This window comes from Amphiprion ocellaris, chromosome 3, assembly GCF_022539595.1.
Source record: "Amphiprion ocellaris isolate individual 3 ecotype Okinawa chromosome 3, ASM2253959v1, whole genome shotgun sequence".
NCBI lineage: Eukaryota > Metazoa > Chordata > Actinopteri > Pomacentridae > Amphiprion > Amphiprion ocellaris.
In genome coordinates this window covers 16,167,616-16,189,115 of record NC_072768.1, presented here as the reverse complement: position 1 = coordinate 16,189,115, position 21,500 = coordinate 16,167,616, and the positions used below count along the sequence as shown (strand labels likewise).

The 21,500-nt window shown below is 41.4% G+C and overlaps 1 protein-coding gene across 12 annotated transcripts in view; it reads left to right on the top strand.

Annotated features, from left to right (window-relative positions):
• The first annotated feature begins 667 nt into the window (after positions 1–667).
• LOC111566794 (CUGBP Elav-like family member 2) overlaps positions 668–21,500 on the top strand; it is a 29,091-nt gene continuing 8,258 nt past the window's right edge. For 2 of the 12 annotated variants that reach the window (XM_055007875.1, XM_055007869.1), the window contains exons 1-8: positions 676–889; positions 12,304–12,494; positions 15,538–15,620; positions 17,306–17,354; positions 17,877–18,011; positions 18,920–18,999; positions 20,201–20,362; positions 21,422–21,485. In XM_055007875.1, coding sequence (XP_054863850.1) covers positions 777–889; positions 12,304–12,494; positions 15,538–15,620; positions 17,306–17,354; positions 17,877–18,011; positions 18,920–18,999; positions 20,201–20,362; positions 21,422–21,485 — 877 coding nt within the window. In that variant the 5' untranslated portion in view covers positions 676–776. Of the gene's footprint in view, positions 890–3,270; positions 3,579–12,303; positions 12,495–15,537; positions 15,621–17,305; positions 17,355–17,876; positions 18,012–18,919; positions 19,000–20,200; positions 20,363–21,421; positions 21,486–21,500 lie in introns of those variants that run through there. The other 10 variants (XM_055007872.1, XM_035946927.2, XM_055007896.1 and 7 more) reach the window with 8 other exon arrangements.

Below are 21,500 nucleotides of genomic sequence, written 5' to 3'. Positions count from 1 at the left end.
AGAGTTAGTGTAGACTGTGTGTAGCCTAAAACAGAGAACAATGGAGGCAGTGCTGTAAGCTGTCCGTATTTAACAAGTATTCATACTGGCTGCTATGTTTGCTTTTTCTCCAGCAGACTATCTTTATACATATCTAATCCATAATAGAATGGACGTGAGGCTGTCAAAGAAAGCTCCCTACTTGTCACCCACATGGTGACATGCACAGTTAGTGATGTTTACCTACAGCTTGTACAGGTGCTCAGTGATGAGCAGAATTTTAATGATAAAATCTGTTACGGTGGACACAATTTTCAGGAGACTAGGCTTGATGAACCAACTTACATTGTCTTGCAGTTCACTGATTAAAATACATACTAACATCCACAAAAATGTGCCACAAAACCAGGACTGGACCTGGATAAGATTTTGCGGCAACTGTGATGATGTTTCCTCTAATTTACTCCAATCTGACAGTGGGAATAAATCATCCATATCCAATTTTATGAAGTTTTCCTAATATGGGTGTCAATTAGCACAAGAGTGCTGCTGTGGACACGGCTTTACAGCCTGCAAACTGGGCTGCCGCAGGCAGCACAATGCATTAGCGCACGATGAGCTGTCAGAGAGGATTATTTCAGCCACCACAGTCAGCGAAGGGGGTGGGTGCTGCTCTGCTGCACTAAACCAAGGAGAAAGAGTGGGCGGGAGACAGAGAAAGGGAGAGAAACACATTGAGGAAAGAGGGAAAGAGAAGAAAGTGTCCGTTCCACCGGGTGGATTTTTCCAGAGCACCGATGTTGGAACACTCTTCTGAGCTGGCCCTGGTGCAGAGTCTGTATGCCAACAGCATGCGCTGTCCCCCCTCTGCGGCCGGGATCTCTGTCAGGAATGAGGACCTGCCTATGAGGTACGTTGGGGTTGGCCCCTCATTCAAATTTGGGCTAGCTTTTGTGGAGCAGGCCGTATTTGGGCTGCCTCTTTGTCTGAGCTGGATATTGTCATAGGAGGTATTGTTTCCAGTTGAGGCGTTCTCCCATGCTGTGACTGTGCCTGTGGGCAGGGTAGTTTTAACTCAGTGTCCCTATATGCTTTATTTTTTATAAGGATGAAGACACCATGTGTCAGAATCTAGTGAGTTTGGCATCTTTTATCAACTCATCTTCCTTAGGTGCAAATAATTCAAACAGCAGGTAGAGGTTTAATTTCAAAATGTATCACATTTGAAAAATCCGTAACAGTAAGAGCACTCTCATGTCATTAAATGCATCTTCTTCTCTTCAAAGTTCCTAAATGGCTCAGATGCTTACATGAAATACAAATAAAGAAAAAGGGATGAATGAGTCAGTGATGCAGATATTGTCTTTGAATTGCACAAGCCTCTGAAAAAAAAATAAATCTTGTACCTGCTGAAACCAACCCAGGCCTTGCTGTGCTGACAGTTAAAAAACAACTAAAGATACCAATTACCTTTGAGGGCACAAAAAATTATTTGCATACATCAAAGACTTTGCATGAATCCAGTGAAACATTTACTTCAATGAGGTAGAGCTATATGTGCTTGGTACGTTCTGACAATATATTTCCTCTATAAAGCATAAGATGAAGTTCGCTCTCTCCATTTTGAGAGCCCTTCAGCTGGTCGCCATTCGGCAAATGATTTCATGAAAGGCAGCGCTGTGAAAACGTGTGCTTTTAAGTTTAAGGCAACGTGTTCAAAAAGGCACGATGTGGCCCATTTTGGGTTCAAAGCTGACCTATTTTTACACTGTGCAGTTTGTCAAGAAGGGGTGCAAATTAAATGCTGGGTGAGGGTGATGGGTGAGTGGAATTTCAGCTCCACTGCATGAGGGGAAAACATTTGATGTAAACAACAAAAGCATGGTACATGTGAAGGATTATGATAGGATTACAGTAGTAATAATCTGAGATTAAGAATAGCAGGCTAGTGTTAGAAGGTGTCAGCAACTAGAAATCAGTCTGTGGAATCCATTTCCAACAAATGTCTCTTAGAAAAACCAAGGTGACGCATGCCAAATGGTAGACTTGAACTGATGTGATGGAATACTGTACAGAAAATTATACGGTATATATTGTGCATATGTAACAGGAGATGCTCTTTACAAGAATCCTGTTCTTTTTATAGCCAATCTATTCAGTAAGATCCCCCGAGATCTAATTGAGTCAAAGGAAATACGTGGATGCTACAGATGGGATGACATTATTTCATTTTCCCTCCATCTTAATGAAACCTGATTCTCCAGAGAAGCTTAGACAACCTTTTTATAGCAGCCCCTAAAGCTAAATGGTAATGCATGTTGTATACGGGGCTTGTCTGCACATATAGCATAATACTATGCATTATCACATTATGCATACAAACCTCTTTCAGGCACTGTTTAATAGAGCATACTCTGTTCTGGTGCCAGGTTGCCTTGAAATTGCTATGGATACAAGGATTAAGTCGGATTTCATAAATGGGATGTTTCTTAACACTCGCTATGAATAATATTTTAGGATTGTGCAGCTGCTGGAGCAATAATGAAGGGTCTGATAATTAGTCCAGCCCACTCCTGTCTCTCTGCAATGGCAAACAGTACTTGACAACGGCCCCCTACCTTTCCCTCATGTGTAGAGGCCTCGCCCTGCAAGTCCAGCACAACAAAGGAAGATAGGCTCCCCCTCCCCCAGGGAGAAAACAGCCCAGCAGAAAGGGGAATATGACCTATGACCCTGGGGAAAAGCAATACAGGAGACACCAACAAAAACTACATTTTAACCATCTCACTTTGTGGCTGGGGGAGATTTATGGGCCTCTCTGCAATGCTAAGCAGTAAACAACCTGGAAATAATCTTATTTATTCTTGTAATCCAATAAAAAAGCCTAATTTAGAGTCCTGGGAAAATATGGGAACAGGAGCAACATGAGTAAGCTTGATGGTAATGACCTGGATGCTATATTTAAACATTTTAAATAGCTCTCTAATTGGGATCATTAGATCCCTAACTCTTCTACAGACTAATCTGACTGCAAAATGAGCCTCTGAGTCTTCTAATAGGCCATTTTCTCCTTTAAGGTTGCAGAATGTCCGTCATTATAAGAGTATAATAGTGATGCTACAGCAGATAAAAAATAATAATCAACAAATAGGTCAGTAAAGTCTCTATATAGCACCATGTGTGGTCCCTATAGGGACATTACAGTAATTTTACAGGGACAGAGGAGCTGAGCAGCGGGCAGCGTGGTTTCAGACTTTGTGAACACGAGGCCACGCCTCTGGTTTGCTGCAGCTTGGTGTGCAGTGTGATAGCGGCTTCCCTGAATTTATTTCATTCGGTCGACGACAGAGCGAAGTCAAGAGGAAGGAATAAAGGCGGATACCAGTGCCCTCTCTCCCTCTCTCTCATGCAGTTTTGAAGAAGACGCCCCCTCCCTGCTGCACCTGCTCCGCTTCGTCTTCTCGCCGTCTCGCAGGAGTTGAGCCTCTTGCGAGTGAGCGGACGTCGGTTCTCATTGTTGTTTTGAGCATGACTTCGTCGTACGACCTGGATTTCCACCCTCTCACCGAAAGTCGGTTAATGACTTCGAGCGACACACTGTAAGTAATTCAGCTATCGATTTGTGTTCCGTTCCCGTCTCGCCTCGCCGGTAACGTACGCGTTTGCGAGTGTTTTCGAAGAGGCGAGGCAGTTGAGTTGGGAGTTAGCTAACGTTAGCTTAACTGGCATGCTAACGTTGCTAGCCGTACGAGCGGCGACGGTATGTTCAGTGGGAGTTAAAGTTGTTTTTATAACTTGTGCAATAAAGGGTGTAACCACAAGTAATTTCCGTTTATTTAATGTGACCCTACTTGAAACTACGACAGCTTCCGAGCTAAGTCGTAGAAGTCGAAGTGAAAACGCAGTTTGCTAGCGTCGGTATTCGACACAGGGCGCGTTACAATAGTCAAGTGACATGTGCTTCCTGGAGATTACACATTTGGGTAATAGTTCATAAAAACAACAAGAGCAATGTGTAGTTTTTAAAATCAACCTCCGGTTGCGTGTCTTCGTTATTTTTGATAAGCACAGCTACTTCCTCTTTGTCGCTGCAAGTTTACGTTGAAGTGTGCTCGATGGTTTCGATCGAGCACACTTCAACGTAAACTTGCTCGGTTGCAACGAACTACGTACTATACAACAGTAACACTACAGTCGGTTTAAAGTGAAATAGAACCAGTACAGTAACTGTGTTAAGTTGGCTGAAAGTTTTTTCTTGGTATATATCGGTGCCAACTTATTATCGACGTGTTTTTCAGCGTCGTAGGCCAAAGCTCACTAACGTAACCTTGTTTGTAGGCAGCACACGGGCTATCAGCTCGGCCCGCCTGGCGCACTCCCAGTCCCTCCCTGCGCCTCTGCTAGCACGGTTAGCCGCAGCTCACAGACAGCGGTTCCCCTCCGTCCATGTTGGATGTAGAGTGCTTACTTAACGGCAGAAAACACGTGGTTTGCTACATTATTGAGCCATTAATGGAAATCTTGTGACAGTGCATGTAAACAAGCAGGGGAAAGAGGACATTCAGCAGTGTGTGTGTGTGTGTATATATATATATATATATATATATATATATATATATATATATATATATATATATATATATATATATATGTATGTATACATACATACATAGACTGACCCTGTTTTCTTTTAACATTTCTAAAACCACAGCCTGTGTTTACAAGACTATTTAAAATTTAAATGTTTTCAGTTTCAGCAGTGCCCTCTCCATTTTTGCTGCAAAAAAGGCGTAGTATTTAGATTTCATGGTCTTGCACTTAGGGATAGTTCACAATCACACATTTATTTTAAAGGATATTTTTAAATTACTTGTATCATTAAGCTATGACTAACCATGGCTATGAGGTCAATTCTTGATCAGTTATCCTTCATCTTGCTAAATGGGAAAATACTTGACCTTTATTCTGGAAATTAAATAATTGGTTTTCAGTTAAAGAAGATAAACATTCAGTAGTTCCAGATTATCAAATATCTATTTCTTTGTCTAATGTAGCAATAATTTGCATAACTTCACATTCAGTGGTCTAAGGCTTGGAAAACAAGCAATTTAAGAGTTAAACTTGTGAAATGACAGTGTTTTACCAACTGTGTTTGCACCGAACTTAGTTGATTAATTAATGGGAGAAATGGCTAAGTAATTCAGAATTGTAAACAATATTTTTGTAGCCATACCTTTTGATTTTTAAAACCCTAACTGCGGAAAACTTGTGTATATCAATGAGGTTTAAATATAATAAACCATCAGATGTTTTAATAATATGTCTTACTTCTGACACGTGTGTGTATATACACACACACACACACACACACACACACACACACACACACACACACACATATATATATATAATGTATATATATGTATATATGTGCATAAAATAAATAAATTTGAAGAGTGTCTTGTTTTTGGGACTTGGAGACAATGTGGTGGTGATTACATCTTGACAAAGCTGTATTGATTGATTGATTTATCCCCACTGATAGTTGACAGTGAGAGTGACTAGCAGGGCTTAACAGTGATCCTTTGGCAGCCAATGCAGCCATAGTGCTATGTCAGTAAGCTAAGCGTCACCCATGATCCCTTTTGTTGCAACTGGGGAGTTGTTGATCTGTGTGAAGTGTAGGATCTTGGCACTGGGTCTAGGGGCTGCCCGGGCCAGCTGTTCTCTCTCTCTCCTCTGAGAATGCCATGCAGCCAGATGTTGAAGGCCAAGAGAAGGAGGGCTCTGATCCAACTGTCACCTGTTTCTGTGCTCCTACTCCTAGCCTGGTGCAGCAATAATTGCACGACTGGCTGCCCGGGAACAACTCGCACAGCCTTGAAACACTTGTAATTGTGTCCTGTATCTCCAGTGTGGGGCAGTGTGATCAAAGGTTGAGCAAATTCTTTGGCAAACTAAAGATATTGACAGTTACATAAAAGCAGACACATGTACCGTGTCTATAAAACTGTCAGTTTGGCATTTCAATTCACAAAATCAACACTAGAGGTATGCTTTAGCAGCAAAACTGTAGGTTTTCTAACCTTATGTGTTGAAAACTATTTACTGTTCTGGTCAGTATTCTGGTAAAAAAAAAAAATCAATGTCTGAATCAGCTGTTGAGTTGGGAAAATGCACCGCTTGAGCAGACAAGTCAAGTGTGGCAGCAACGGATTGGACTAAGGGGACATGACAACAAGAGACTCTTTTTTTGGATGGAGTCCTTTGTGGAGTAGAAACCATCTGTGATATGTGTGAAATCACTTATTTTTTGGTGTGTATTTTACAGCATTTATCGTCTGCCATTTTATTAGTGACCATTATTAGTGAAATTGGGCATTGTATGAAGACATCAAAAAATTCCCCAGATACAGTCTGTTGCATGTGCATTGCTTTCTGCTGACAGTACCACAATAATGTCTGTAATGTGGGGAGTTGTAAACGAGAGACTGTACAGCCATTGAGAAATGTGCAGGATTTGTACACATACACTGAAAACCAAAAAATTTTGTGTTTGGTAAAGGGAGTTTTGTATTAATTAAATATGTTGTATTTCCTATCACAGGTTAGCATAATGGATGACTGAGTATGTCAGGGCAGTAAGCACATTCAAAGTAATCAAGTGTAATTGCTGCTTTCAGTCTGCTGTTTGTCTCTTCATTTGAGATGCATTGGTGGTGCCAAGCTCCACCTGAAGATTTAAATTCATGCTCAATCTGAGTCTGACACAGGTGTGAGCAGAGTTTATTAAGTTGGATGTTTGAGCCATCATTTGCACAAGCTTTTCTTTAGCAGCGTCATCTATAACCACCAGGGACACTTGGTGTGATTATGTAGCTAATGGGGCGGGCCTTGTCATCAGATGCCGGCCGTCTGTTAACACGCAGCCCATTCAGAGGCTGATTGAACATGTCTGTCTTCATCAGGGGAAATGCAACAATGAAGTCAGGCCATTTTGAACTGAATTGGAGTTAATGCCTGAAGGAAAATATCTTAATAATTTCACATCAGAAACACAATGTGCTGATTAGGTCGACCACTTGGTATGGAGATCAAATAACAAACAGTCCTGTTTCTGCTTTCTGGCCCGAAGCCACATCCACTCTTTTTGGTCATTTGTTTTGTCAAACCATGAGTCAGTGATTCTTGCTCAAGGGTCCTACAGCAGTTGCTTTGTAAATCCTGCTCCTGTTTTCTGTATGGGACCAGTTTTTAAGTTACAACTTCAAGCCTGTCATGAGGATATTTGTGTTCCAAGCTCTGAAACCTTATTCAACTTGTCAAAGAATATTCTGCCTCTTTTTGTAGTAGTAGAGAAAATAGGTTGAGCTGGAAGAGAGAGCCTTTATGTTCTACTTGACAGCTGTCAGAGATATTACCGAGGCATTAAAGGCATTCTGTGTCTCATGATTTTTGAGGGTATTACTAGCAAACAGCTGTTTCAGTTGACTGATTTTTTTTCCTCCTTTTTCTGAAGCACTATGTGTGTTCATGTGAACCTTGACTTTTGTTTTTATCACCAGTGAAGCATTACAGTGTACACTGCCAAAACAGCCCAAGGCAAAGGACCAAGTTTTAGTCTGTTACTCCAAACAGGAAGAGACTCGTAATTATTTGTAACATGACCCTAACAAGACTCGTTTGATCAATATCTTAATTAAAGCAATGTTGTCAAGTTTAGTTGACATTTAAAGCACCATATAACATTAATGAATAGCTAGGAATTATTTTATTTGTATCTGGTAATTTAAAAAAATAAAGCAAGTCACTGGCAACAATAGAGAGCAGTGAGATTGCTTTCCATCAGCAGTGGTGAAAAACCGTACAATATCATGTGACATGTGTTGTTGCTGTGACCCCTGTTGGTTTAGAGATGAGTAATGTCCAAACGCACAATGCTGAGCTTTCAAAATCATGTGCATAACCAGGCAAATTGGCTTGCTTTCTATTATGGGCACAGCAAAGGTGTCGCTGGCATACTTGCGCGGTCAGGGCTCACCAACAGGACAGACACATGGTCGAGATAAATCACCTTTTTTTATGGGTGGTGCAGCAGTAAGCATGCAACTGTCATGGCTCTGGCTTTGGGTGACTCGTCAGCTGCTGCAGGGTGTCTCGAAGTGCGATGAGCTGCCACATCGCAGGGCTGTTTGTGGAAGCTCAGCAAGACTTCATCACTACTGTCTGGGAGCGCTCTGGCAGGTGGTGTAGGGAACAGAGCTGGGCAGTACTGGCATAATCAATTACAGTATTTTTGAGGAATGGACCTTTATCAGTAATGTGGCAACATTTGGTGTACGTCTGTGCTTTTATGTTCTGTTTAATCTGGAGGAGGGATGAATGATATCGGTGAATAAAACAACAGCTTATGTAGATATGATAGTTGCTGTTGATTTCACTCAATTATAACAATAACTAGAAAAGCACTCAGAAAGCAAAGTACTCCACCAAGGCTGCTCCGTTGTATGATTTCCAACAGATGCAATCTTTAAACAATTCGTGGTCCGCAGCGGTCGATTTGTAGTGGGATCGCTATCATGTGATCGTCAGCAGGCAGCTGATGTGGTGTTCACATGTCATAGTTAGAGTGATGCCGTGCCGTTATCTTGCAATGATATGGAAATCCTTAACAAATCCGTGGATCCACACCATAAGCCGGATCACTCCCAAAATCTAATCATTTGGTACTTGGGTCATTTCTGACCTTCCCTGAAAATTTCATCCAAATCCGTTTTTGAGTAATTTTGCGAACGAACAGACAGACAGACAGACCAACGCCGATCGTCACATAACTGCACCGCATTCCGTGGCAGAGTAATTATAACAAAAACTGTATCCATAATTCAAAATCCAAACGCATGGGTCACTCAAATAATAAAAACAGGTTCTCATTTACCTTCTGTGGTATGAGGCCAGATATCACTGATTAAATTTACTTTCAGAAAACGAATTCATGTGTTAGCTACAATATGATAAAGGTGGCTGAAATCGCAGTTGTTGCACTCAATTTTTATTTTTTGAAAAAATGCATTTTAAAAGCACCAGCAGTGATGTGTTTCTCTGACCTCACTGAAGTCACAGTAAATTGTTGTCACTGAACCACATTTCTACTGAAGAAAAAAAGTGAAAACTGGTTTTATGTAATGCATATACCTGCATCTTTATGTTGACATAAAAACACTGCTGCATGGACTTAATGTCACTTAAACAGCTTGGCATTATTGATAGATACCATTTTTCATCAGCCGAAGCCACTTAAAACTGATGTACAGCTCATTCTTGTAGGCAGCGTTTGCGTTGTGTAAAGCTAGCATGCCCAGCCATAGTAAATTATTTTCCAAAAAACATTTCTTGCTCAGCAGTAAGTGTGTTTTAAGTTGAACTGCTCCCAAAGCTTGTATAGTTTCTGGCATTTAAAAAAAAAAAAAAAAAAAAAAGTGTCTGTTCCTCCTTTTTTCTCGCATTTCATCTGCAGTGGTCAGTTCACATTTTAGTGTGGCAGTACTTTACTGTCTGTGCACTCATCCACTGTTTGATATTGCTCTGTTATATAGAGCCATCTTAAGGCAGTTTCTGTCAGTAATTTTTGTTACTGGAATTGTTCAAATTTATTGAGTGATACAACAGTGTAATATGTATATATTTTTGCAAAATATGTTGGAGGATGGTATGATCAAATGTGTTAGCGCAGTTATTTAGGTCTTAAACTGTGTCTTAAATGGACAAGATTATGTGCAGCTGCAGAGGCTTTGGAAGTTTAATAGATGTAAAAGAGACACTGTCAAAGGGAGTCTTCATGTTTTTGAACGCTCTGACAAATCCAGTTTTTCAAGTGAGGTTTGGTCTTTCTACAGTGCGATCTAATCAAAGGGCCCTCAGCAAAATGGCGTCAGAGTGCCATTGGCAAAACTGGATAAATGGTGTCACACACCAGTGCTGTGGCCTTAGCAGACGTAGCCTTCGATGTGTTCCAAAGCATCTCTCTGACTTGGCCCATTGTGTTGCAGAGGAACGGTGAATAGTGTTCTCCAGCATGGGGGAACAATATGTGATTGTTCCCCTGCTGTGGCGAAGAAGCTGTAGGTTACTCTCTGTACCATCGCCAAAGCGCCTGAGGAGGAGATGCACCGCAAAATCTCTGCCTGCTAACCAGCGAATCTTTGAGGTTTAGAGCTCCGCAGTGCTGTTTTTGTGTAGCTGTTACAAGCTGGTGGGAGGGGACACTCACCCCTTTTTGGAGGAGAGAGGCTTTTGTTTCACTAGAGCTCTTTTTCTGTTTATATGTTATCATTGGAATGTATTGAAAACCTCCAGAGGGGAAAAAAGCGGTTTGTAGTGAGGTGTGGAGTTGGATTTCAGAAGAACAAGAACTGAAGTGTGATTTGTTAGCATGTCATTCAAGTCCCTCAAGGAGTTTGGTGTTTCTGCAGAACGGCTGGGCTCAATTTGTAAGAGATGGATGGCTCGTGTCCAAAGGTCTGTGTGTAAAATTGTTTTTCATTAAAAAAAATATAGATAGATAAAATGTGTCTTGCTTCTATAATGTTTTGTGCTTGTGTTCCTTGGGCCTTCTTCATCCTGTGTAGTATATATTACTGTGTATTGATAGCATTGTTTTACATTTAACATGATTTCTCTGCCTCAACACACATGAATAGCTCTTGCTCCAGCCCTATTGCTAGTTTCCAGTGCCTCTGTCAGGAAATGTTTGTGCGGTTGATTTTGTGCGTAAGTAAGACAAAGGTGCAATGGCTGTAGGTACACTGGTGGGTATTGATTGTCTGTCCCTAAGGTTTGCTCAAAGGAAACTGGCACGATTTAGCATTGCCCTCATCTCCACTGTTACTGTACTATCCCAGACTGCTCTGAATGTTGTCTGCTGATCAGAGTTGTTTATCGGTTATTGTAAACAATATTTGTGTGTACATGTACAAATGTCACACTGCAAAACTGTTTGATTTAGGAATTCTGAAATGCTTAAAACCTTATTAAAACACATTGCGTTTTTGTACTAATGTGAAACAGATTTTTGTAGCCCATCTAGTAATACACAATGTAGCCTGATATCATTATATTTTGGTTATTGGTTTCAAATATAGTGTCTCCACCGTGACAATCATTTTCTAAACGGGCTGGCTAGCAAAAAGCCAATGAGTCTTTTGAAAACCTCACCGAACAATCTAAATAATTAATAAAAATCTACACCAACCATTGGAATTTATTTTCTTTTATTTGTTGTCTTCTGTAGTTATTAATATATCAATATTGTTACTCACAGATATATTGCTAAGATCCCAAAATATTTTTTCTTAAATTAGTGTTCACTACTAAAAGAATCTCAACTGATTTAAAAGGGCTATGAAACTGCTTTTCTAAAACATAGAAAGAATGTATAACAGCATGTCACTGGCACCATATTTGACATTGTGAGACATAAACAATCTGGTTTGTGAAAATGGATGATTAACAATTAAAGATTAACATTTTTTGTGCATTTCAGGGTGATTGCCTGAAATTCTCTGACCAATCAAATATTTTAAAAATGTCAATTATGACGGCGTTATTTTTTGTGTAGCAAATACATGTGTTTTAGTAGGTATTTTCTAAGCCAAAGGTGAATTATCCAAGAACATTTGTGCACCCCTTTATGTAATCTGGACAATGCTGATGTGATGTGTTTACTGTTGAATAATCCTGACTTCTGCCTTGGGCTAGAACAGGTTTTGCCTGTTTTTCTGTAAACTCTACATTAAATGAGATCAATAACACACTGTGGAATGTTTATGCTCTGACAGACCTATGTCACTTAACATACTTTCTTTCCCCTTTTTTTGTTAGATCTGGATGAACTACTCATTACAGCAGTATTATGACCATTTTTTAAAATGGATGAAATGAAAGAAAACTTGTAGGCCATTTGCTCAAGGCTTCTTGTGTGATTCACAGTTTGCATTAGATTATATTAGCTTGGAGAAAATGAATACCCTATCACAAAGCTATCACAAAACCATAGCAACTCTGTTGCTTAGAGAAAGTTATTCTAAACAAACGCATATTAAATTTTAGCATATTAGTTGTGGTTTTCTGAAGCTCCACATGGAACCAAACATTTGCCAGCAGAAGTGTCAGAACACCCCAAATGCCAGAATTCTAACCCTCATTGAAGACGTTGGTTCACATCCAGTAAACTTGACTTGCAAATAATCACACATTTGAACTTAAGAAATTCAGTTTGTTAGACCGTAGTATACTAATTACAGATTTTCTTCTTGTTTCTCTTAGCAACGGCAGCAAGATGAACGGGTCATTGGAGCACTTGGACCAACCAGACCCAGACTCCATCAAGATGTTTGTGGGACAGATCCCGCGTTCCTGGTCAGAAACAGAACTGAAAGAGCTTTTTGAGCCCTTCGGAGCTGTGCACCAGATCAACATCCTCCGTGATCGCACCCAAAATCCTCCTCAGAGCAAAGGTACGGTCAGGACACGAACCCATGTTCTTCCTGATTTCTTCTGTCATCCTACAGCAGTCGAAGAACATTTAGATTTAAATACAGGTGAATAGTTAGCCAGTTAGCATTTGTTTTACATTTAGTAAATTATTGTGCTGTACAGTTTCAGTCAATTATTTATTTTATTAATCATTTAAATGATAATTTCAATATTGCAAATTTAAATATATTGATAATTCTAGCTATAATAAATTGGCACAGATCAGTAGGTTACCTTCCAAAGTGGCCACAAGTTTGGAGGACCTTTTAATATGGTCGCTGTTGTCTTCTAACTGTATTGGCCTAGATTTTAGTGGTCAAGCACAATACACAAAACCCCCTTATTGCCACATCATCTACCATCACATTTCAGCACAGTCCCCTTAGGCAATGCATAGCATTGCTTGTCTGCACATGCTGTGTAGCTGTGTTTGTGCTTACAGGTGAGATGATTCAGTGGTCTTTTGTTTCAGGGTTAACACATTTTTCATAACCCTGTATTATAAAAATGTGTTTTTTTCATCTTTACCATGCTGGGTTAAAAGCAACATTGTATGAAGGAAGTGTTACTCAACTGCAATTTTCCATTAAGACATCCATCGATGCGCTCACCTTAGAAATGGTGCTCGAGTTGAGCAATTCAGTTTAGGGTGCAATTAGAGGAGACGGTGAAGTGGAAGCCTGCTGTCTGCAGAGAGCTGCAAAGTGCCACTGGAAGTGCACAGTCTCCCGTAACTAACTGCAGGTGAATAAAGTAACGTCAGTCTCCCTGATGTAACTATCCGGGGTCATCCAAATTTCAATTCCCTTGATGGGTGGATGACTCACAATGGCTAAAGGCACTAATCCACTCCTGGGTTTTAATGTAGTGGGACAATGTTTGGCACTGGACTTGTGTCTAAATGGAACCTTTTTTGTGCTACCAATGGTCTCACAGTCCTGACACTCCAAGCCTGATGTAGCTGTCTTGAGGTGTTTGGCTGTTAATGAAAGTCTCTGGTCAGCCATTGCTTGTAGGTTTGAAAGTGTCCAGCAGCATTGGTGCCTGCTATCAGCTGCTGTTCCACTGATTGAGTCTGTGAAATCGTTAGTGAATTGTTAGTGAAGACAGTCTGAATGAGACTGCTGCCTGACTACCTGTTCTGCTTGATGAATAAGTGATTTGTACCCATTTGACACAATATGTCTTAATTTTTTACCTTTAACAAGCAACAAACTGGCTACCAATGTCATGGCAACAGTTATGCTATTTAGGAGACAGAAATCCTCTTTTTCTGTCTCCGGTTCTAGCATCCATTCAAACATCAGTTGCACCGCAGCAATTACAAAGAACTATGTGACTGTTGTCTTGCCATGTACAACAACACCCCCCCCCCCCCCCCCCCCCCCAGTAAGCAGTAAAATTGTGTCTTTGTGGTTGTTCTGTTGTTTGGAAAAATATAAACTCAGTTTGATATAGATTTATTAAGTGTTTGGTGACACGGAGTATGTAGTGTGTTGACCAGAACTGCAGAACTCCCTGTCCCCAGAACAATACTTCTATTCACATGATCAGGCCTTTTAACGAATGTGCACACATGTAACATCACCAAATAATCCTGAGTATCTTCAGAGGTGTACCAGAAATGTACTTGTGTGTGCGTGAGTGTGTATACACCCAGCACTGAGCAGTTCATTTGGAAGGCTGAAGAGTTCAAAGCCCCCCCCTTTTTTTTTTTACCAGAGCCCCTCCCCTGGTCTATGTGGAGTGTCAGCTGTGATGGCCTATTGACATGTTAATGCAATGTTAATATATTCTAATAGATAATCGGGCCTGATCACAGCAGTCTTTGGCTCACTCAGCCTGTGTGAGTTGAATTTGTTTCAGCGACACCCAACACTTTCACTGTTTTCCTCTTTTCCCAGTAGCCATGTTCCTACTGGGAGATGTTGCTGCATTTTTATAAAAGCGCACTGGCCTGATGATATCTGGCTTTTGTTTATTTGCATGGCACAGAATACACCCTGCACCCGATTCTTGTGTCATCAGTCTTGCCTTTTGTTAGATTTGTTCATTGAAATTGCAGTAATCCCCCTTCCATTTTGGTTGTTTACTTTGCCACTGATCTATTGAAGAGCCATCAGATTTGCGGTAGTTTTTAGGTCACGTCTACTGCAGGTCATGAAAAAATCATCTGATGACTATCACGCTTCTCTGGATGGTTTATTTAGCTCCAGTAAATCAGAGACCGGGCTAAGCAGCAGAGAAAGCGAGAGCTCAGCTGGTTGTGAGGGAGAAGAGTGCAGCTTGATGCATATTAGAGTTCAACAGCCCTCCCCGCGGCCTGGGAGCTCCAGTAACAGCATAATACACACTATGTAGGTCAGAGACGCTGCAGTGCTCCACTTCCCCAACCCAGTGAAACTGACAGGCTGGAACGCCACTGGCGGTCTGCTGGGACGGAAGGATGAGAGGCTTTTTTTCCCCTCCCTGCTCTTCTTTTCTTCATCCCCCTCCCCCACCACCTCTCTCCTCCCATGGTTCCTCTTCCTTTGCTTTCACTCCTGCTCTCTCTTGTCTCTTTGTGTCGTTTTCATGCCTCCTGTATGTATATATGCATGCATGTTTGGGATTGGACTCTTATGTAACGCGGCACTACTCTCTGTCTAACGTGCTGGTCCTGTGCCCTGGCTTGCCCAGGCTGTGCAGACCTGCTGACTGTGCATCAGTCCTTCCTGACAGCTATCTCACCCTGTGGTCATCTCTGTGGCCATGTCACAGGCCTCAACAATCTCATTATTCCTGTGTCCTCGCTGCAAGCTCCGACATGGTCTTTGTGCACCATCTAACTGTCTGTGCTAAGAATATCCTGTCACATGTTAGAAACATGTGATATATATGGAGCGCATACTTCAGCCCATTTAGCATCATTCTTGTTCTGCAACAGTCATGGTATTACATTTACTGTTTCGATGCGCTGTGTTTTTAATGCTGTTTTTGTCTCATTCCCCCCTCCCATTTGTGTCCCTGTTTTTCATTCTGCAGGATGCTGTTTTGTAACTTTTTATACAAGAAAAGCTGCACTGGAGGCCCAGAATGCACTGCACAACATAAAGACCTTAAGTGGGGTGAGTAAGCGCAGCATGGGCTGCTTTTAGCTGCTTGAGCCCCGCTACATCCCTGGTGCAGGCTGTGAGCAGTGTGCTGGCCGATAATGAGCTCTTGGTTCACTGAACGCCTGTCTGGCCAGAGAAATATCTCAGCCCCTACTATCACTAACACCACACTGAGGACTGCGCTGAACCTCAACACAATGAATTGATAAACTGACCCAACACACACAAGTACAGGTATCAGGTAAAGTGCGCTTGACCGGGCAGCAGGTTATTCACTGAGGCACAAGACCCGATCACCACAAAGTGGAACAAATTATTAATGCTTGTCTTCATGAATCATTGATGTACATCTACATTTTTATTTCCCAAAGTTAGAGGTATAAAAGGAGGCAAGTTGAATTCTTTTTAACAATAATGCTTGGTGAGACTGAGTGTTGTCTCTTAATTCTTCACGTGATTTATCTACTGAGATTAAAGTGCAGCCAACCGGAATAAGTGCAATGGCTTGTTAAACCTCTACAGTTCTGTATTGCCTGTACATCGCTCTAAATTACTCTCTTTCCAATCAATTAAATCTATACCAAACAACTCCAGCTGTCGATTAAATCAGTAGCCCAGTCTATTGGAAAAGCAGCCACTGTCATTGAGGTTACAGGTAAATATTGAACCGAGTTGATAAATGAGTCTAGCGGCCTGGGTATAATGTCCTAGCTCTCTTCACTGGAAGACTATCAATCAGCCAGACATTTCAAATAAAGTGTGGTCTAACAGCTCAGCTCTCAAATCCCAATCCCAGCTCCTACTGTTACTGGCATTGACTGCAGGTGACTGAATTTGGTTTGCGTGACAGTGGAAAAGCTTGTTTCCCTGTTTCTGTTTTCTCTCCCTTCTGTGCCTCCCTCTCCTTGGTCAGTGACGCTAGCCAGTCCCCATACTGAGCAGGCCATCTGTCTGCTTCTCTTTAGTGCTTGTCAAAAACAAACCCACCACTTTTCATAAGTACAATCTGCTCATGCATCTCATGACTAGATTTGTTTCTTCTTTCACATCACATGGCATGTAAATGTGCCATAGATGAAGTCATTTTAAGTTTTCTGAGTCCCCTTGGACAAAAGTGTTCATTAAATGGCATGAAATGACATGTCCTACAGCAGTTCTTCTGCATCCACTCACATAGCAAGATTGAGAATGAGCAACATGTTCAGAGATGGTATGCTGACTGAAATGAAAGTTTTCACAGCTCAGACTTGCCACACCTCTTTCTATTTGTATGTGATACAGTGGTGTATAGGGTGTAAAAAGAGTATTATGTCAAAAACTAAAGTTCACCACTGAAGTAGGTTGCTCGTCAACCATCTCTCTAAATTTGGCCTTAAGAAGATGAGGGATGTTGACAGGAAGAATTGATGAGTTCAGTCACGAGTCCACACTACAGCAAGAAGTGAAATTGGATACTGGAGAATTTGATCTCTTCCAGCAGCTCATAGACACTTCTTTCTGAATCTAGCAATGGTGAGGGATCATGGTCTTGGAATGAGAGTACAAAACAAGAAACGGGGAGAAATGTTAGAAGATTGGAGGATGAGTGTGATGATATGAGACCCTTGTGATGAGAGATAATAAGGCCAAGGACCTGCATAGTTTATAATGGTGACAAATGCTGTTTTAACCATTTATATACCCGCTTTTGTCCACAGATGCATCATCCTATCCAGATGAAACCCGCTGACAGTGAGAAAACAAGTGGTAAGTAGATTCATTTTAAATGTAATGTGAAACTATGTCTGTTTAGGAAAAAACACTTTGAAGGGAAAGACTTACCCAAGACAACTGGTGTGAGAGACTTTATGTGAAAGCATGAGCAAGCAAGTGTATCTATTTAATTCCAAATAGAAGGCCTGAGAAGGACTTAATTCAGAGAATTTGCAGCAATACACTATTTCTATAGTGTGATTGTTTAGGAGGATTAAGGGCTTTAAAAGGCACCAAAGGGAGAAGAGTAGAGCAGGTATAGAGAGAATCTAGAGAGTAGCACAAATGGTTGATATATTTATATGTCTAGAGAAAAACAAAGCTGCAAGTTGCAAAGATTTGTACAAGAGGCTGGCACTTGGAATGAGAGGCAGAAAATGTGGCAGCATGACAAGGAAAGAGCTTGAACAAAAAAAGAGAGGTGCAAGATTTAGCGCCTGATGTAACTGCTGCTTTCATAGCTCCATAATTGTTAGGGTTTAACTGAGTAGCTGTTCTCTTTTCATCCTTCTGCAGCGGTAGAAGACAGAAAACTTTTTGTCGGCATGGTTTCAAAGAAATATGGCGAGAACGAGGTCAGGATGATGTTCTCGTCTTTCGGGCAGATCGAAGAGTGCCGAATTCTCCGAGGACCAGATGGTCAGAGCAGAGGTAGGTGTGCTTTCAGCATAGACACAGTGTTCTAAGCCTCACAACCGTCACCTTCAACACTGCCTAGTACATATTCTCATCAAGTATTTATTCAGGCCCCTCCCTAGTTCTTCATTTCAACCCCTTCACCTCCAGTGACACCCTTTCCATCCCCATGGTCTATCCTCCCATCACTGTGACACTCAGCCTCCACATCTCACAGTGAAGGACCACTGCACTCACTGCCCGGCACAATGGCCCGTTGCCTTGGCAACCGCTGGCTGCTGGTGTTCGTAGGCTCAGCTGGCAGGCGGCTCAACTCGGCTCCTCCTTTACCGCCTCCTTCATCACACTCTACAAAGGCTGGAATTAGCCTGTCGTCGCATCTCCTACATAGCTCTCTGCTGCACAAATCCTCAGATAGCAGGCAGCACGAGGCTCTAGTGTTGACGTGTTTATATGATTAAACCCCACAGCAGGGACAGTTGGTCACAAATTTCTGCACTTTTTCAAGCAATTGTATGCAATGGATCTGCAATTTAAAATCGGCTTTATTAGCCTATGATGTTTGCTGGCCTTATACATTATTGCGGATCAAAGCCTTTGAATGTGTATTTATGTGTGCATTTTATGTGTATATAATCACGTTGACTGTCTCACCATGACACCACATAGTCAAGCCTCTCTGGGTGGCAATTTAATCCGTTGATCACTGTGCTCATGTGACATGTGTTACTGTTCTCCTTGTTGTGTTCTTTCTCCATGTGCTAACCAGTGAGGGTGGTTCTGTGTGCTTGGGAGTTGCCATTCTTTGTACTGTAATGTCTTTTTTTGGGGTTCATAACGAGTTGTCCAAACCTTTTGTCTTGTTTTGTTTCTTCTTGTCCCTCCCTCCCTCCTCCCCCTCTCCTATTGTTCCCCCCCTACAGGCTGTGCGTTTGTCACATTTGCTACCAGGGCAATGGCACAGAATGCAATCAAAACCATGCATCACTCTCAAACTATGGAGGTACTGTACCCCTTAGCACCTATTTCTCATTTCCCCTTTTTCCCCCTCATACATTTTGCTGCCCCCTTGTGTTGGAAAGATGAAGAACCTGTCCAAGCAGATGGCGTCCATTCATCACAGAGCATGAGTCATTTCCAAAACCACTCTTGCTAATTACAAAATTACATTGTCGTCTGCAAAATAATTGAATTGAACTTAAAATTTTGGCTCTAACATAGCGGCTGAATTCAGAGCAAACAGGACACAGGATTAAGAATTGCATCTCTTACTTTGGGCTGAACTAAATGCATCTTATATATATTGATTCTGATGGTATTATAGAGACTAGCTGTTAGCAAGCAGTTATCAGTCTGTACTATGGCCCACATGGCAAAGAGCCCACCTGATCAAATATAGGTTAACAAAAAAATTTACCTAGACTGGAGCAGCCACCATATTAGATTTCTTCAAAAACTGGGTCTGTGTTCTCATATAGCCGGTGGAGTCTTTGTGGAAGTAGAGCAGCAGTAATTTGACAGCTAGCAGGTCAGAGGCTCCCCAGTGAAGCATCAGACCAAGTCTAATTAGGAGTCCAACCAAACATAACACTCCTCCTACTAGATTAAACGCAGGCCCCAGTGGTGGCGCCACCTATTTTTCCCCCATATCATGTCCTCCCCAATCCTCAGCTGCCATGGGAGGTGCTGCTGGTGCAGAAGCCATTTTCCCTATCCAGCCTGGTCCCTGTCTGGCTCTCAACTCTCAAAATACTTTTGCACCGCATGCCTCGTCCATGCGTCTGTCTGAACAATATGTGACTGTCTGTTTGCGACATTCTGTGTATTGTAATGCATTTTTCTTAATGTCTGCTGACATATCCTCGTTTGAATGTCTGTTTTTTAAATGTTGTGTCCATCTGTTGTCTGCCTATCTGTGGACTCAGTTCAGCTCTTCGGAGTGCTAAAATGATTCACTGTCTGCAGCGTTGTTCTGTGCCCCTTTTGGAATGTGGCCTGGCTCAGCTATGCATGGCAGATGTCCTCTGTGTGTTAGCTTTGATATGAATGCAACAGGCATACAACTGTCTTGAGGCATAGATGAATCCCCCCTTCCTTTTAAAAATTCCTTGCAATGACTGTGTCCTTGCACTGGTAAATAAACTGTTGATTCTTCAGTATGCTTTTGAACCGGTCTAACGTCTCTTACCTCTTCACTGCTTCAGGGCTGTTCCTCACCTTTGGTGGTGAAGTTTGCCGACACACAGAGAGATAAGGAGCAGCGGCGCCTGCAGCAGCAGCTAGTGCAGCAAATTCAGCAGCTCAACAGCGCCTCCACCTGGGGAAACCTTGCTGGGCTGGGGACCCTCACACCGCAGTACCTGGCTGTAAGTTTTACTTTAATACACAACCCAGTTAAGCTGCATTAATACTCATGTATTAAAACATGGCACTGTTCTAGTCTCTGCAAAATGTGTTTATACTTTAGCCTTCTGTTGACTAAATGGAATGCACAAAATCTTAGGATTAAAAACACTGAACTATCTGACAATATAAGGCAACGCATACAGGTCAGAACATTAGATATGTAATTAAAACGTGATATTTATTATGAGCTCTTTTGGGTGGATGGTTTTGGGTAGCAGAAAGTTGTTTTAAAGAATGAATTTGAATTTTTGAGGATTTGTCTTGTGGTTGTGAATTGATTGTGAGGTGTCTCTGCTAAAACTAAAAAAAAAAAAACATTGCCATGGCAAAAAAAAAATATTCTCAGGGATATGTTTGTTTCTGTTAAAATATTTGTTTGCATGATTATGTTTTCTTGCTGCTGGTTAAACAGTTGCAATAATGACAGCCTTATATTCTTCAAATCTTTTTACTAATTATTGCAATTGTAAATAATGAAAAACATTTGAAAATGCAGATAAATAAAATGTTGTGTAATTTGGAAGACTTGAACTATAAACTGATTGTCTTGGCTCAGAGTAGGAACATCTTCCCACACAGTTTGTGATCTGGCGACAGGATACGGTCATGTGACTTGCATGTGCTTTCTCTGATTTGGAACCGAAGAACATGTGACTTAGACACGAACAGCATAGCTGTTTTATGTTTCTGGCAAGGAAGCAAGACATTGCAGACAGTTGCATGCATGGGCAAAAACTGTCAAGCTGCTATTTTATCAATCCAAACATTACTTACACTTTTGGATGTAGGATTTCAACAAATACTGTCAAAATGCAAGAATTTATTGTAAATCTTCCTCCAGAGTTGTTGCTACGCCCAAGAACACTGATTTAGTTATATCAGTCTCCATTCCACACTTTTGGAATATTATACAAACACTGATTTATAGTGTTGGATGTAAATGATTATCATTTTGAGCCTAATTGTGTGTCCCGTAATTGGTTTCTTGAATTCAGCCTTTCTTTCTGTGTTCCTCACAGTTGCTCCAGCAGGCCACATCTACCAATAACCAAGGCAATTTCAACAGTATTCAGAGGCTAGGAGGTGAGTTCAGCCTTG